General features: G+C 47.4%; 1 protein-coding gene across 1 annotated transcript in view; it reads left to right on the top strand.

The window, feature by feature from the left end:
• Positions 1-7,809, top strand: part of IFT81 (intraflagellar transport 81) — a gene marked incomplete at both ends in the record, with an annotated part of 51,871 nt that extends 44,062 nt beyond the window's left edge. Inside the window, 2 exons of the mRNA XM_080717640.1 lie at positions 724-769; positions 7,627-7,809. Of these exons, the coding sequence (XP_080573766.1) occupies positions 724-769; positions 7,627-7,809 (229 nt within the window). The remainder of the gene's footprint in view (positions 1-723; positions 770-7,626) is intronic.
• Positions 7,810-17,275: the final 9,466 nt, after the last annotated feature.

Genomic DNA, 17,275 nt, shown 5'->3' with positions numbered 1-17,275 from the left:
TTCCTTAGACATCCCCTCAGAGGTGTTTAGTCCCCAGATTTTTTCTGTTCTGAACAGTGCTGATTTTAATAGTCTTCACTTTTAGGGAGTTTTTCTGCAGGATAATTTTCTAGAAGTAAAGTTGCAGAACTAAATACTACTTAATGTCTATTTAAAATGTGTATCTCTAGCCGGGCACGGTGGCGCACGCTTGTAATCCCCGCTCTTGGGAGGCTGAGACAGGAGGATCGCGGTTCGCGGCCAGCCTCAGCTACTTAGTGAGGCTCTCCAGGACTCAGTGAGACCCTGTTTCAAAGTAAAGAATAAAAAATAGGGCAGGGGGTGTAGCACGGAGGTAGAATGCCCCTGGGTTCCACCCCTAGAACCGCAAAAAAAAAAAGTGTATCCTTTTATTTCTACAAACCTCATTAAATACAAAGTGTAATTTAAGCAAATGAGTTGCCATTGTTTTAAGGGTAGATTAGCTAGACATAGTGCTTACATCTTAATTCTCTTAATTGCCTATGCACTGCTTGCCTTTTTGCTGTTGTTAAATTACTGTTTACTAGAAGAGCTGACTAAGATGGGGAGAGGTAAAGCGTTTGATAACACGGTTTCCATTGTGACTCTGACACGGAAGCCATATTGCCTCATATAATTAGGTAGATACATTAACTTATAATTTACTTACATGATTAAATCAAATGAAATAAATTGAAAGTAAATCATTATTTGATTCTCTAGGGAACAGTATACCAAAAATATTGCTGAACAAGAAAACCTTGGAAAGGTAAGAATTGTTTATTTTTTAATGTATCTGATTTTGTCTTCTAACTCATGATTATGACATGATCATGCTTGCTAAAAATTATAGCATAATTTTTGAAGGGAAATTGTTAATGAAAGATCCATTGTGTCTGTCTTCCTTCTGCTGAGAATGGAGCCCAGGGCCTCCTGGTGCTGGACTGCTGGGCTTCTAGGAAAGCTCTACCACTGAGCCCCAGCCCTACAGTGGACTTTTTACTTTTATTTTTTATTTTTTGTTCCTGGGGACTGAACCCAGGGGCATTCTACCTCTGAGCTATACTCCCAGCCCTATTGTATGTTTTTTATTTTTGTGTGTGTGCAACTGGGGATTGAACCCAGGGGCATTTTACTTAAGCTGTACCCCAGCCCTATTTTTTATTTTTTATTTTTTATTTTTTTATGTATTTATTTATTTATTTATTTATTTATTTGGTGGTACTGGGGTTCCTGGAAGCCCTTCTACCTCCAGGCTACACTCCCAGACCTATTTTTACATTTTTATTTGGAAACAGGGTCTCCTAAGCCAGCGCGCGCGGCTGGCTTCGAACCAGCGCGATCCTCCTGTCTCCGCCTCCCAAGCGCGGGGATGACAAGCGTGCGCCACCACGCCCGGCTTTATTTTTTATTTTGAAACAGGGTCTCACTAAGCAGCTGAGTCTGGCTGTGAACCTGTGATCCTCCTGTCTCAGCCTCCCATGTATGAGTCTTAGAAGTGTGCGTCACCACGCCCACTCATGATTTTCAAAAATCTTTATGATTTTTGTTTTGTTTGTTTGTTTGCAGTACTGGGGATGGCACCCAGAGGCCTTCTACCGCTGAGCTACATACACCCCCCAGTCCTGTTTTATCTTTATTTTGAAACAGGGTCTCCCTAGGTTGCTGAGAGCGTCACTGCTTGCTGAGGCTGGCCTTGAACCCGTGGTCCTCCTGCCCCACCTCTCACGTCCTGGATTACAGGAGTGCATCACCAAGCTGGCGTCTCTCTATGTGTATTTGAAACTTGTCCATTCTTTTTATCTTACCTCTTCTTTAAACTGGGAACTGAACCCAAAGGGCAATCTACCTCTGAGCTACACCCCAACCCTTTTCAGTTTTTATTTTGAAACAGTCTCACTAAATTGCTGAGAGGCTCATCAAGTTGCCGAGGCTGTCCTTGAACCTGCGGTCCTCGAGTCTCAGCCTCCAAAGTCCCGCGGTCACAGGTGTGGGCAGCACGCCGGTTGCAGTTTATCTGTTGTTGAAGTACAAATGGAAAGCACGGCTTTGCTTGGGGCTCAGCGCGTTTACAGCTGAGCTCGAGGTCAGACTCACTGAGTCGCTCCTGGGAAAATGATTCGTGCTGATTTACTTTTTTTTTGGTTTGAAGTATCATCTAAAAATACACATATCTATGTTTTTTACATAAAAGCTGAATTAGCTCCTAGGAACCTAATAATATTCTAATGGTGAACTTCAGAAAAACAAATGGTAGCCGGAGTCATCCCGGCCTTCTGGAGGCTGAGACAGGAGGCTGAGACAGGACGATCGCGGTTCGCAGTCAGCCTCAGCTGCTTAGTGAGGCTTTCCCAACTCGGTGAGACCCTGTTTCAAAATAAAGAATAAAAAGTGGCAGCTGGGCGTGGTGGCGCACATTTATAATCCCAGCATTCAGGAGGCGGGGACCAGAGGATCACGGTTCGTGGAGGCCCTCAGGTACTGAGCGAGGCCCTTCACAACTCAGTGAGACTCTGTTTCAAAAAATGTAAAGACTAGGCTGGGCATGGTGGCGCACGCTTGTAATCCCCGCCCTTGGGAGGCGGAGACAGGAGGATCGCGCTGGTTTGGAGCCAGCCGCGCTGGCTTAAGAGAACCTGTTTCCAAATAAAAAAATATAAAATAGGTCTGGGAGTGTAGCCCAGAGGTAGAAGGGCTTCCAGGAACCCCAGTACCACCAAAAAAATTAATAAATTATATATATATACTAAAAAATAGGACTGGGGGTGTAGCTCAGAGGTAGAATGCCCCTGGGTTTTATCCCCAGTACCGCAAAAGAGAGAGAGAGAGAAAGAGTATAGTAAATAATAGAGTAGTAGCTAAATAGAGTAGATATATTCTTCATTTTAAAAAATCTTAGCTGGGTGCAGTAGCACACACTTAGAATCCCAGCACTTGGGAGGCTGAGACAGGAGGATCATAGGTGCAGAGCCAGCCTCAGCAACTTAGGGAGGCCCTCGGCAACCTAATGAGACCACGTTTCCAATTAAGAAATAAAATCAAGCTGGAGATATAGCTTGGAGGTAGAATACCTTTAGGTTCAATTTCAGTAACCCTTCCTCAAAAAAAATCTTAATCCAGGCGTGGTGGCACACATTTGTAATTCTAGTACTTGGGAGGAGGCTGAGACAGGAGGATTGTAGGTTCACAGCTAGCCTCAATGACTTAGTGAGGCCCCCTGCAATTTAGTGAGACCTTGTTTCAAAGTAAAGAATCAGAGCTTGGCGTGGGGGTGCATGCTTGTAATCCCAGCATTTGGGAGGCTGAGACAGGAGGATTGCGGTTCGCGGACAGCCTTAGATAGAGGTAGAATGCCTCTGGGTTTCATCTCCAGTACTACAAAGAAAGACAGAAAGGAAGAGAGAGAGAGAGAGAGAGAGAGAGAGAGAGAGAGAGAGAGAGAGAGAGAGAGAGAGAAGGGAGGGAGGAGAGAGAGAGAGGAAGGAAGGAAGGAAGGAAGGAAGGAAGGAAGGAAGGAAAGAAAGAGATAAATAGTAGCTGGAAGTACCTGTCATCCCAGTACTTGGGAAGCTGAGACGGGAGGGTCAAAGGTTCGCGGCCAGCCTCAGCTACTTATGAGACCCTGTTTCAAAATAAAGAATAAAATAGGGGTAGGGGTGTAGCTCAGAGGTAGAATGCCCCTGGGTTCTGTCCCCAGTTCCACATACACACACACACCAAAAAAAATCTCACTGTGAAATTTTTCAAAACTATATAAAAGGTAGAGATACTATCCAGGTGTACTTATAACCCAACTTCAATAATTGAACTCATGACCAGTCTTATTTTATTTTATTTTTATTTATTTATTTATTTTGGTGGTACTGGGGTTCCTGGAAGCCCTTCTACCTCCGAGCTACACTCCCAGACCTATTTTTCCATTTTTTAAATTTGGAAACAGGGTCTCCTAAGCCAGCGCGATCCTCCTGTCTCCACCTCCCGAGCGCGGGGAGCTTGTGGTGAGCTCTCTTCCCGGCTGCAGTCCCCGGTGTGCAGCAGCGCTGTGTGCGCAAGGAATGAGAATGTCATCGAATCAATAGAGCATTTTCTGTGTGTGTGTGTGTGCGTGCGCGCGCGCGCGTGTGTGTGTGTGTGTGTGTGTGGTGCTGGGGATGGAACCCAGGGGCATTCGACCTCCGAGCTACACCCCCTGCCTTATTTTTTATTCTTTATTTTGAAACAGACTCTCACTGAGTTACAAAGGGCCCCCACTAAGTAGCTGAGGCTGCCCATGAACCGCGATCCTCCGGTCCCCGCCTCCTGAATGCTGGGGTGCCGAGCGCGCGCACCACGCCCGGCTCCTGCGTCCTTTTGAAAACACCTAGTAGGCTTTGATGGCTTTTTTTTCTGGTGTGACAGAGTGTTCCACGCTTATCTTGTACATTTCCTGTCCCAAATCTAGAATGAACCATTTCTCTAAAAAATGTTCATCTGTTCTGTTTTTATGATTCATGAATAAACGTCTAAAAATATTGTTATTATTAGATTCATGAGAATAACTAAAAAGAAATGAAAGGAAACCTCCTAAAGCTAATTGCCCCTTTGTCAGTAAACTTTATATGCCTTGATTTTATAGAATTATATGCCATACCTAAAAGAAAAAAATGAAATAATTTTCATATTAAGAAGCACTAATTAAGTTGTAGGCATTCATTTGTACAGTAGAGAGAGAGAGAGTGTGTGTGTGTGTGTGTGTGTGTGTGTGTGTGTGTGTGTGTGGAGATTGACCCCAGGGGCATTCTGCCTCTGAGCTATACCCCAGCCCTATTTTATTCACTAAGTTGCTGAGCCTGGCCTCAAATCTCAATCCTCCTATCTCAGCCTCCTAAGTACTGGGATTACAGACGGGCACCGCCGCACCTGGCATTTACATCATGTTTTCACTACAGGATTTTAGGATTTACTTTGATTGTTAAGAATTGACTTTCATCAAAATATTTCATGTTCTATAATATGAAAACATTCCTTTATTTCTGTTTTCAAACCTCTTTGGATGGATGCTGATGTGCACAGACATGTTTATCAAGACTTGCATCCTTTTAAAGACTCATATTTAATTACAAGATGTGGTCAAAGATTACTCGAGGGCCGGGATGTGGCTCAGAGGTGGCGCTTTGCCTGCTCATCACACGCAAGACCCTGGGCTCGGTCCCCAGCACCCCCAAAAAGACAGTGCTTTCCCTTCTAATAGAGCGATGTACTGAAGGGTCCGTGGAGAAAGCGGCGGGAGGCCTGCCGTCAAGTATTCTGAGAGTGGTCCAGCGACTGGCTCCCTCCCGGGTCACAGCTGTCGTTTCGGCTCCTCAGCCAGGCGTGGCGGCGCGCGCCGCAGTCCCAGGGCTTGGAGGCTGAAGCAGGAGGATCGCCGATCTGGTGCCAGCCTCAGAAACCTAGTGAGACCTTGTTTCAAAATCAGAATTTAAAAAAAATAAAGAACTAGGCGTGATGGCGCACGCTTGTAATCCCAGTACCTGGGAGACAGGCAGGAGGATCGCAGGATCACAGCCAGCTCAGCTACTTAGTGAGGCGCCCTGCAACTTTCAAAACAAAGAATAAAAAATAGGGCTGGAGGCATAGCTCAGAAGTAAATGTCTTTGGGTTCAATCCCCAGGACCAAAAAAAAAAAGAAAGAATCAAGAAAAAGGAAGCAAAGCTCCTTGGCCCTTCCTCCCACCTCCAGAACTGACCTCGAGTCCGAATGAACCAGGTTTGCAGACTGCTGGCAGCCAGCCTCCCGCCCGCGGCCTCCTCGGGCTGCCGGCCCCCACCGTTACGGGACAATATGATCCATGACAAGTATTTTATTTTTTGTACATTACAACTCTCTACACAATAAATCTGTATCAAATAACAATCCGCTTTAAAATAAATTACATACTAAAGTCAGTTGTATTCATTAAGCTAAAGGTTTCAAACACGTATGGTTCTGAAGCAAATTAAATTTAATATTCCTGACACAGACGGTGCCCACATCCTGTCTTTGGTTCTTTAAATAACTTTTATAGGTTGTTAGGATTCTTGACAAGGAAATTATTCCAATAACATAAAGTTACAGTTTTAAGTAGTTCCTTAATTTAAAATCACGCTCAGAACTCTTAAAATTCTTGGTCTTGCCGGGCGTGGCGGCGCAAGCTGGTAATCCCCACGCTTGGGAGGCTGAGACAGGATCGCACAGGTTCAAAGCCAGCCTCAGCTACTTAGTGAGGCTCTCAGCAACTTAGTGAGACCCTGTTTCCAAATAAAATATAAAATAGGCCTGGGAGTGTAGCCCGGAGGTAGAAGGGCTTCCAGGAGCCCCAGTACCGCCAAAATAATAATAATAATAATAATAATAATAATAATAATAAATAGGCCTGGGGGTGTAGCCCGGTGGTAGGAGGGCTTCCAGGAGCCCAGCGCCACCAATAATAATAATAATAATAATAATAATAATAATAATAATAATAATGATAATAAACAGGCCTGGGGGTGTAGCCCGGGGGTAGGAGGGCTTCCAGGAGCCCCAGCGCCATCAAAATAATAATAATAATAATAATAATAATAACAACAATAACAATAATAATAATAAAAAACAGGCCTGGGGGTGTAGCCCGGAGGTAGGAGGGCTTCCAGGAGCCCCAGCGCCACCAAAATAATAATAATAATAATAATAATAATAATAATAATAATAATAATAAATAGGCCTGGGGGTATAGCCCGGGGGTAGGAGGGCTTCCAGGAGCCCAGCGCCACCAAAATAATAATAATAATAATAATAACAACAATAATAATAAAAAAAAACAGGCCTGGGGGTGTAGCCCGGAGGCAGGAGGGCTTCCAGGAACCCAGCACCACCAAAACTTACTGGTCTGTTTAATAGCCTTTCCACATCCTTTTGTTTTAGTTTATGAGAATACAAACGTTTGTTGTAAAATAAGTTATTTGTAACATAAGCTTAAGTCTATGTACTCGTATGCCGGGTAGTGTATCAAAACCTGGCTGCTTGCTGGGCGCGGCGGCGCACACCTATAACCCCTAGTAACTTGGGAGGCTGAGGACGGGGCGTCACAGGTTCAAGACCAGCCTGGACAATTGAGCGATTTAGTGAGACCCTGTCTCCAAATAAAAAATAAAAAGGGTACGTAGCTCAGTTGTAGAGCATCCCTGGGTTCAATTCCTGGTAACTAAACAAAACAAAAAATCATTTTGTTGGCTATAATTGTGTGTGTGTGTGTGTGTGTGTGTGTGTGTGTGTGTGTGTGTGAGATTAGGGATGGAACCCAGGGGCTTCCTGCCCCCGGGCTACACCCCCAGACCTATTTTATGCGCGCAGGGCCGCGTGCGCAGTGCGGGCGCTGTGCCTGCCGGCCTCCCTGCGTGCTTCTCCCTCCCTTTTGTACTACTCTGCTCTTTTTACACTTTTGTTTCACAAATTCCTTAAATTTTAATGAACTTTTAAATCTTGGTTTAGACCTCTTTGTAGACGAGCCTGGTTATTTAACTATTACCTCTCAACTGTATGAAACATACCGTATGCTTCGGACTCAGAAAAATAGCAGCAAATCCCCATCACTCACAGCTCGTTATTTATTATTCTTTTAATGATAGAAACTCCGGGAAAAGCAAAAAGCTGTGCGAGAGCGCCACGGTCCCAACATGAAACAAGCCAAGATGTGGCGCGACTTTGAGCAGCTGATGGCGTGCAAGCGGCAGTGCTTCCTGAGCCAGCAGAGCCAGGCGGCGCTGGGCCAGGTAACTCGGGAGGGCGGGGAGGACCGGCTGGTGCTCTGAGCCGGCTCCGTCTGCGCAGCCCGGCCCCTGGCTCTCGGATGAGCCTTCCCGGTCCCGGGAAGTGAAGTTCCTCTAGGTCGAGGTTCCGGAGGGTTCCGTGTGGACAAGAGGCTTTTATTGGTTTAGACGTTAGTGGTGTCTTCTGAGATTCATGAGACAGGAGGCCAGGTTGGAGACGTAAACATATATCCTTTAAGAGACACGTAGTGTTTTTTTTTAATATGCAATAACCCAGTGGCTGAATGTTCTCTCAATCTTTTTAACTTTAGAGGAGTCTTTTAGGAGCTAATACCCCTTGTTTTGAAGAAGCGTTTGTCTAAGCTCAGCAGTTGCTGCGGTTTCACTTCAGCTTCTTTTTCTTCTGTAAAATGCAAGAGAACTTGATACTTTGAATCGCACACGTGTTCCTGAAAGGCAAATAAAACTGATACAGATATCGTGGCTCTTTATTTCACAACTATACAGTTATCTTGTGTCCTAATATACGCTTTTTAAGTAAGTATTCACACGCTAATACTAAAGGATTGTTACTTATTTCCACCAAAAATTTCGATTTAGTAACATGATAATTGGACAGCCTTGGAATTGTTACTTTATGATACCTATCGTCATCGAAGGTCATCATTACCATGTACAAATGCCAGCACAAGATTCCAAGTGAAACTCAACAATCCACAGTGCCTCCAGCCTGTGCCTTATCCGGTGGACATGTACTTGAAACTTCTTGGGTTTCCTTAAAGAATTAATACTAAACTCAGCAGGCGCGGTGGCGCGAGCTCGTCATCCCAGCACTCGGGAGGCTGAGACAGGAGGATCGCGGTTCGTGCACAGCCTCAGCTACTTACTGAGGCCCTCCGCAACTCAGTGAGACCCTCTTTTTTAAAAAAAAAAAATAGACTAAAAAATAAGGCTGAAGGTGCAGCTTGGAGACACAGTGCCCCTGGGTTCCATCCCCAGTACCGCAAAAATAGATTTAAAAAATTCATATGCTTTGCTTTATTTCCATTTCAGCATACTTTTCAAAATATCATACTTTTATATATGAAAGTACAAATTTTAATGAAAAAAAATTTGTTTCTGTCTGTGTAAAACAAGCAGCTTTGGATCCCCTCCTCTTAACGTTTGTCTGAAAGCTTTGCTATTGCTAAGCAGAGCCTGGCTTGTGTAGAAACGGGATGGAGCCCAGGGGCATTCGGCCTCCAAGCCACGCCCCCAGCCCTAGTTTTTATTTTTTATTTTGAAACAGGGTCTCACTGAGTTGCAAAGGGCCTCAGTAAGTAGCTGAAGCTGGCATCGAACTGCGATCCTCCTGTCTCAGTCTCCCGAATGCTGGGATGACAAGCCTGCGCCACCACGCCCAGCTTTTTTCCTTTATTTTGAAACAGGGGCCTCACTAAGTTTCTGAGGCTGGCTATGAACCTGTGATCCTCCTGTGGCAGCCTCCCAAGTCTGGGATTACAAGCGTGTGCCACCGTACCCAGCTATGTTAATGATTTAAATATGGTCTTCTGTTTATTTTTCCTTTTATTTGGGCAAGTATCACCTATCAGTTCATTTGTCCATTTATTTATTCATTCATTCATTCATTCATTCATTCATTCATTTTAGATAATAGGGAAGCCGGGCGTGGTGGTGCACACTTGTAATCCCAGTATTCGGGAGGCTGAGACAGGAGGATCGCAGTTCGCGGCCAGCCTCAGCTACTTAGTGGGGCCCTCTGCAACTCAGTGAGACCCTGTTTCAAAATAAAGAATAAAAATTGGGCAGGGGGTATAGCTCAGAGGTCGAATGTCCCTGGGTTCCATCCCCAGACCTGCCCAAAAAAAAAAAATAGATAATAGGGATTGAACTCAGGCATTCTACCTTCAAGCTATACCCCAGCACAATTTTATTTCTTATTTGGAAACAGTGTTTCACTAGGTTGCTGAGCGGCTCACTACTTGCTGAGGCTGGCCTTGAACCGGGGGTCCTCCTGTCTCAGCCTCCCAAGTCCTGGGAGGACAGCGTGTGCCCCCACGCCGGCTCATTTGTCCCATTAGACCAACTGGAAGCCAAAGCTAAAGGAAGAAAAGCCGTGTTTTATAAAGTTGAAACAGACCCTCTGTATTCAGTATCGGTGTTGGAAATCAAGGCTGATATGTTTGTGTGGTATTGACTACAGACTTGTTATTTTAATCCAGTATAAGTGATGTCCATTAACCAGAAGGTTCATTTCTTTGCAGTATTTGAGAGACTAGATGGCTTTTTTAGAAATAGCGTTTTATTCACCCAAAGGAATGCCAACTCAGGATTACTAAACCGGATGATTTTAACTCTCCGCTCTCTTTGCTGCTCTTCTTTAAGTTTTAAAATTGTTACTGACAAGCCGGGCATAGGAATGCTCCCCTGAAACCACAGCATTTGGGAGGCTGAGAGCCGAGGATCGTGGTTCACAGCCTCAGCAACTTAACAGGACACTCAGCAACCTAGCAAGACCCTGTTTCAAAAAAAAACAGTTGGGCGTGGTGGCGCATGCTTGTAATCCCCGCGCTTGGGAGGCTGAGACCCGAGGATTATGCAAGTTCAAAGCCAGCCTCAGCTGCTTAGTGAGGCCCTCTGCAACTTAGTGAGACCCTGTTTCCAAATAAAGTATAAAATAGGTCTGGGAGTGTAGCCAGAGGTAAAAAAGTCCCTGGGTCCCACCCCCAGTACCACCAAAAAAAAAAGGCCAGCAGTGTGGCCCAGAAGCAGAACGTGCCTGGGTCTATCCCCAGTCCCCACCCCCGAAAATGGCAGCTCCTCCAGGAATGCTTCTGGTGCAGCTGCTCGGATCACTGCTGGCCGTCTTCATTCTACAGAAAGTGTGTGGATTCAACACCCAGGCCGCTCCAAACTTCTTTATTAACTGAAGCAGAACATTGTTATTACTTCAAGAAAAACAAATTGGAAAAGAACTCTAAAGTACAGTTATTTATAGCTTTTATGTAACATTGGACATTCAGCAGCAGCCTAAGGGTGTCACGCGGAGCCTCTCCCCTCACGACTTGATTAGAACATTAAAGGCTTTGGCTAACACTGACGGTTCTTGACAGCTGGCGCTTACGGAAGAAGAGCTTATTACATTTTTCCTTTGGGATTAATACTCTGGCTGCCTAATTGATGAGAGTACTTAATCGTTTTAGAAAGTAATTTGTCTTTCACGTGATGGCCCAAATAAAGGGGAAGCATGCGGCCTGGGCAGCCTGCCTCTGCCCCCGACGGCCTTCCGCGGGGCTCGGGCTGCCAGCTGCTGCGCGGCCCGCCGTGCCCGCTGCGACTCCGCGCCTGCTCCTCTGCTCCCGCAGGCTCAGGTGCGGCCCTCCTCGCTTGTCAGTTAGCCCAGCATGGGCCGCACGCCTGTCATCCCAGGACCCGGGAGGCTGAGACGGAGGACCCCGGTTCGCGGCCAGCCTTAGCTACTCAGTAAGGCCCTCTGCAACTTAGTGAGGTCAGTGAGGTCCTGTTTCAAAATGAAAAATAGAAATAGGGGACTGGAGCCAGGCATGGTGGCGCACGCTGGTAATCCCCGCACTTGGGAGGCGGAGACAGGAGGATCGCGCCAGTTCGAAGCCAGCCGCGCTGGTTTAAGAGACCCTGTTTCCAAATAAAAAATATAAAAATAGGTCTGGGAGTGTAGCCCGGAGGTAGAAGGGTTCCACCCCCAGTACCACCAAAAAATAAAATAAAAAATAGGGGAGTGGGCGTGGTGGCACGAGCTCGTAATCCCCTCGCTTGGGAGGCGGAGACAGGAGGATCGCACAGGTTCGAAGCCAGCCTCAGCTACTTAGCGAGGCTCTCAGCAACTTAATGAGATTCTGTTTCCAAATAAAATATGAAAAATAGGACTGTGGGTGTAGCCTGGAGGTAGAAAGCCCCTGGGTTCCATCCCCAGAACCACACACACACACAAAAGATGGTACAGAGCATTTTCTTTGATAATACGAGTAAATGGGGAGACTGAATACATTATGCTGAAACGTATAAAACATATAAGCAGAATTCTTTCTCATTGAATCTGAAAAAATATACAAATGGGTGACGTGATAAAGCTGCTCTATGAGGCAGAGACATTAATCAACCAGGGCTCTGTATGGAGGCGTGCGTCTCAAGCCTCGTCTCATGGCCCGTCTCCAGCACTGCGAGCGGAGCACGTGAAGGAAAGGCGTTTCTAGAAGGTTCCAGGGCCTGCGTTGGTCCTGATGGGCGTGAAGGAGTGTGTAGCCACAGGGTGGGCGGTAAGAGTCACGCTAGTGATCAGGTGTGCTTGTAGCAGCAGGTTCTCCACATCCTAGCGAGAGAGCTTTACATTTATACATAAAACTAGGTTTATGATATAAAATTTGATTTTTATGTAAGGACATCCTTTCTCCCTCCCCCTCCCCTCTCTCTGCCACCTAGCAAGACCCTGTTTCAAATCAAAAAGTACAAAGGGCTGAGGGTGTAGCTCAGAGGTAAAACACTCCTGTGTTCAATCCCCAGTACCACAGAAAAGAAGGGAGCGAAGGAGGAAGGTCTCACTAGGCTGCTGAGTCTCACTAAGTTGCTGAAGCTGGCCTTGAACCTGTGATCCTCCTGCCTCATCCTCCCAAGGACTGGGATTAAAGGCCTGCGCCACCATGCCTGGATTTTCTAAGACAATCTTTTTTTTTTTGGTGGTACTGGGGGTGGAACCCAGGGGCTTTCTACCTCCGGGCTACACTCCCAGACCTATTTTATACTTTAATTGGAAACAGGGTCTCACTAAGTTGCTGAGAGCCTCACTAAGTAGCTGAGGCTGGCTTCGAACCTGCGCGATCCTCCTGTCTGCGATCCTCCTGTCTCCGCCTCCCAAGCGCGGGGATTACAAGCGTGCACCACCACGCCCGGCTCTAAGACAGTCTTAAGAAGAGAAAGCTGACTGTAATCATGGCTTAATCCTACCCCATCCTTGCAAAAAGGAATTAAAAAGTAAAATATTATCCAAGTAAATATTTTTCCGAGGGGGGCTTGGACATCCACGCGCTCTCTGCTCCCATGCTCCCTCTTCTGGTGGACGGGAGGTACTTCCCTGGCCAACAGGTAATTTCACAATTTCCTCGCTAGAATTGCTAAGAGCTTCAAGTCACCAAACTGGGTTGACGACTGTGGAAATTCACTATTGAGAACACAGGAAGAAGCGCAAGGTTGCTGTTTGGAGTGGAAGTCGGAGTTCCCACAGCCGAGGGCCTTCCGCTGTACAGAACGGCCTGGTCAGCAGAGGCCGCAGGCCCCTGGCCACCGCAGAAGCTGCCCCGCAGTGCTGGCGCCAAAGCGCGTTCCAGACTTTCCTCTTGCAGAGTAACCGCGGCACAGCCCGCTCCTCACCAGGACTCTTGTAAGAGCACAGCCCAGCCAGCGTGGGGCACACACCTGAAATCCTGCTACTTGGGAGGCTGAGACAGGAGGACCGGAGGTTGGAGGCCAACTTCAGCAACTTAGTGAGACCCTGTTCTTTTTTTTTTTTTTTTTTTAATAGTACTGGGGATGGAACCCTTCTACCTCCGGGCTACACTCCCAGACCTATTTTATATATTTTATTTGGAAACAGGGTCTCTCAAGCCAGCAAGGCTGGCTTCAAACCTGCGCGATCCTCCTGTCTCCGCCTCCCAAGTGTGGGGATTACAAGCGTGCGCCACCACACCCGGCTTTAGTGAGACCTTATTTAAAAAAAAAAAAGGGCTGTAGGTGTTAGGTGTTGGGGGAGGTGGAATGCCCCTAGGTTTAATCCCCAGTTCCCCCCCCCAAAAAAAAAGAAAAAAGCATAGCCTGCTTAGTGCTTGGCTCTGTAAGCAAAGCAAACTTACAGAGAAAGGACTTTGTCAAATTTTGAATTATGCGGCGGGATGCGGTGGTGTAGGCTGAGACAAGGGGATCGCAGGTTCGAGACCTCAGCAATCAGCGAGACTCGGCAACCCAGCGAGACCGTTTCAGAACAATAATAAGAGCTGGGATTATGCCTTGGACGTAGAGTGCCACCCGGATTCAATTCCCAGAACCAAAAGACTGAACAAAGGCTGTTCTGCAAAGCTCTGCATGGATCGGTGGACAAAGGCGGAGGCCGCGCGGGCGCAGGCGAGTGGCTGGAGTCACGGGCGGCGCTGTGCACAGGCCCGCGAGGTGCCCGCGGGAGCCCGGCGGGGCCGACAGCTCTCCCCGCTTCCTTCCTAGCAGGTAAGGACTGTGGCAGAGCCGGGGCCACAACCTGCTCCCCACCGCTGGCTTGTATTGCAGTGTGACCGTGCGTATCCCAAATACGTAATTTCGAGCAAGTTGGCGTCCAACTTGAAATGACTTTTGGCGCTTATTCTAAACTTATAAGCATCTTTTACCAAATGTATTGGCTTAGCCGGGCGTGGTGGCGCACACCTGTCATCCCAGAACTTGGGAAGCTGAGACAGGAGGATCGAAGGTTCGAGGACAGCCTCAGCAATAGTGACACTCTCGGCACCCTAGAGAGATCCCGTTTCAAAAAATAATATGTAGCCAGGCATGGTGGCGCACGCTTGTCATCCCGGCATTTGGGAGGCTGAGACCTGAGGGTCGGGGTTCACGGACAGCCTCAGCTACTTAGGCCCTCCGCAACTCAGTGAGACCCAGTTTCCAAATAAAGAATAAAAAATTGGGCAGGGGATGTAGCTCGGAGGTCAAATGCCCCTGGGTTCCATCCCCAGACCCGCAAAAAAAAAAAAAAAAATGTAGCTAGGCGTGGTGGCGCACGCTTGTCATCCTGGCATTCGGGAGGCTGAGACCGGAGGATCACGGTTCGTGGCCAGCTTCAGCCACTTAGTGAGGCCCTCTGCAACTCAGTGAGACCCGGTTTCCAAATAAAGAATAAAAAATAGGACAGGGGGTGTAGCTCGGAGGTCGAATGCCCCTGGGTTCCATCCTCAGACCCGCAAAAAAAAAATGTCTGGCTGGAGGTTGGGGGTGTGGCTCAGAGAGCATGCCCCTGGGTTTAATCCCAGCACCACCAGAGTGTGTTTACTGTACCTGTGTGCTTACCGTACCTGAAGAACAAACTTTACTGAATGATTAAAAGCTTCACAACCAGACGCAGTGAGCGGTGGCTTCAGGTCTAGAGCTGACTGAGCCTTATAGGGTGTGTGTGTGTGTGTGTGTGTGTGTGTGCGTGTGTGTGTGGTCTGGGGATGGAACCCAGGGGCCTTCTACCTCTGGGCTACACTCCCAGACCTATTTTATATTTTATTTGGAAACAGGGTCTCCTAAGCCAGCTGAGGCTGGCTTCGAACCTGTGATCCTCCTGTCTCCGCCTCCCAAGCGCGGGGATGACAAGCGTGCCCACCGCGCCCGCCCGGTGAAGGTTATTTAAATCTCTGTGAAGCCAAGTGGCGCGCGCCCTTCATCCCAGGACTTGGGAGGCAGAAACAGGAGGATCACAGGTTCGAGGATAGCCTCAGCAACTTAGATCTCGGTTCCAAATTAAAAATAAAATGGGGTTGGGGATGTAGCTCGGAGGTAGAACACACCCTTGGACTCAGTCCTCAGGACCAACCAAAGAAGAAACAAGAGGAAAGGCAGGGCTGGCTGGCACGGGCGCGCTCGCTCTCTCCTTCCTCCGTGTGTCTGTCTGTCTGTCTCTCTCCTTTCTCTTTCTCTCCCTCTCCCTCTCTCTCCTCTCTCTCTCTCTCCCTTCCTCCCTTTCTTTCTCCCTCTCTCTCCCTCTCTCTCTCTCCCTCTCCCTCTCTCTCCTTCCATGGCTGAGCGCTTACTTCATTTCCCGACCTCCTGCATCGGGCACTGCCATCTTTCTGAAGGTTAGAAGCTCTAAGGTCTCAGTTCCAAAGGATGAAAGCGCGCTAGGCTGGACCATCCCAAGCCGGCCGCAGCCTGAGAGATAGCATTCAGATACTTCTGGGAGCAGGTGTAGAAAAGGGGGAGCCGGGGGAAGAGGTGACCCCAAGACTGCACTGCCCCGAGGTCCAGGCCTGGCCGGCGGGGGAGAGAGAGGAGTAGGGAAACGGGTGGAAACGGAATGGCCGGGCCACGCTGCAGCTGGGGAGGGACAGTGACCCGAGCCACGGAAGATGGCCTGGTCTGCGTTGGTTTTTGGTAACAGATGAACGGTTAGAAACTTTAAGCGAAGTCCCTGGTTTTGACCTATCTGGGTGCTTATTTTCTTTTTTACACTAATTCAAAGGATCAGCATTGCATTCTTTCACTGGTTTCCAGCTCTGTCGTCTACACCCTGACTTCGCTGTTCCCTGGAACATTTTCAGGAAGTCTGTGCAAAAGATTTGATAATTCCAAGGAATTCAGCCGAGGAACAGAATATTTTAGAGTGCTATTTTTGTTGGAAGACATTTTTGTAAGTTTATATGATTTCCTATATTTAAAAAAAAATGTGAGAAAAAAATTCAGAGCCGAGGGCTTCGCTGTGCCTGACTTATTTTCCTTGGGTGCGGGGAGCTTTGAGCGGAACCGCTGCCAAGTTGCCACGGAGAGCCCGGCGCGCAGAGAGGCCCGCCGGCCGGCAGCTCGGCCGTGTCAAACAAGTGTTCAGCTCTCCTCCCGACACTTCTCAGAGAACTTGATTGAAACTATATATGTGCAGATAACACTCAGCAAAGGGCCCTTCCCGCATTTGTTTCGAGATATATTTGGAAACGAGAGAGATGACCTTGGACTCAGCTGCTTTTCCAATTTAGGACTTCTCTCTGGGTCCACTGAGCAATATTACCCAACATTGAAAACTCAACAAATAGGAAGACATTTTCGTTCCCCTCGGCCATGAGTCCTGTGCGAGAAGACGATCCCCCCGCCAGCAGTCATGTTCTGCTTCTCAAAAAAATGATATATTTAGCCCACGAACCCTATATAGATTAGCTCTCTTCCCATCTACCTCAGAATGCATTTAGGAACACATTTGCTTCTCAGCAGAATGTCTTTTTATAATCTAAATTGAGCCGTTCTTGCTTTTTAAAATCTTTTAGCTACTAAGAAATTAAAAAACAACAACCAGCAGTTAACCCATTCAAGTGTCCGTCCTTAGCCGGGTAGTTTGATGTAAGAGCTCAAAGAAGGTTCGAGAGGTCCCGGTGTCTCCTTGTAAGGCTGCTGGCGCCTGTGGGAGGACGGTGGTCTTGCCCGTCCAGCTCCACGCCTGGAAGCCAACGTTAGCTTCCAATCGTATCTGAATTTAGCCCACGACGACGGCCGGTTTTAACTGTCATTAAAGGTACACCTTTCCGGGTACCATGTGCATGATTTTTTGTTTTTGTTTTTGGTTTTTGGTGGTACTGGGGGTGGAACCCAGATGCTTTCCACCTCTGGGCTGTACTCCCAGACCTATTTTCTATTTTATTTGGAAACAGGGTCTCACTAAGTTGCTGAGAGCCTCACTAAGTAGCTGAGGCTGGCTTCGAACCTGCGTGATCCTCCTGTCTCAGCCTGGGATTACAGGAGTCTGCCA

Source organism: Muscardinus avellanarius (genome assembly GCF_963383645.1).
Source record: "Muscardinus avellanarius genome assembly, chromosome: 21".
NCBI classification, from domain to species: Eukaryota; Metazoa; Chordata; class Mammalia; order Rodentia; family Gliridae; genus Muscardinus; species Muscardinus avellanarius.
The sequence above is the reverse complement of the archived record's forward strand: the minus strand, read 5'-3'. Positions and strand labels throughout refer to the sequence as shown.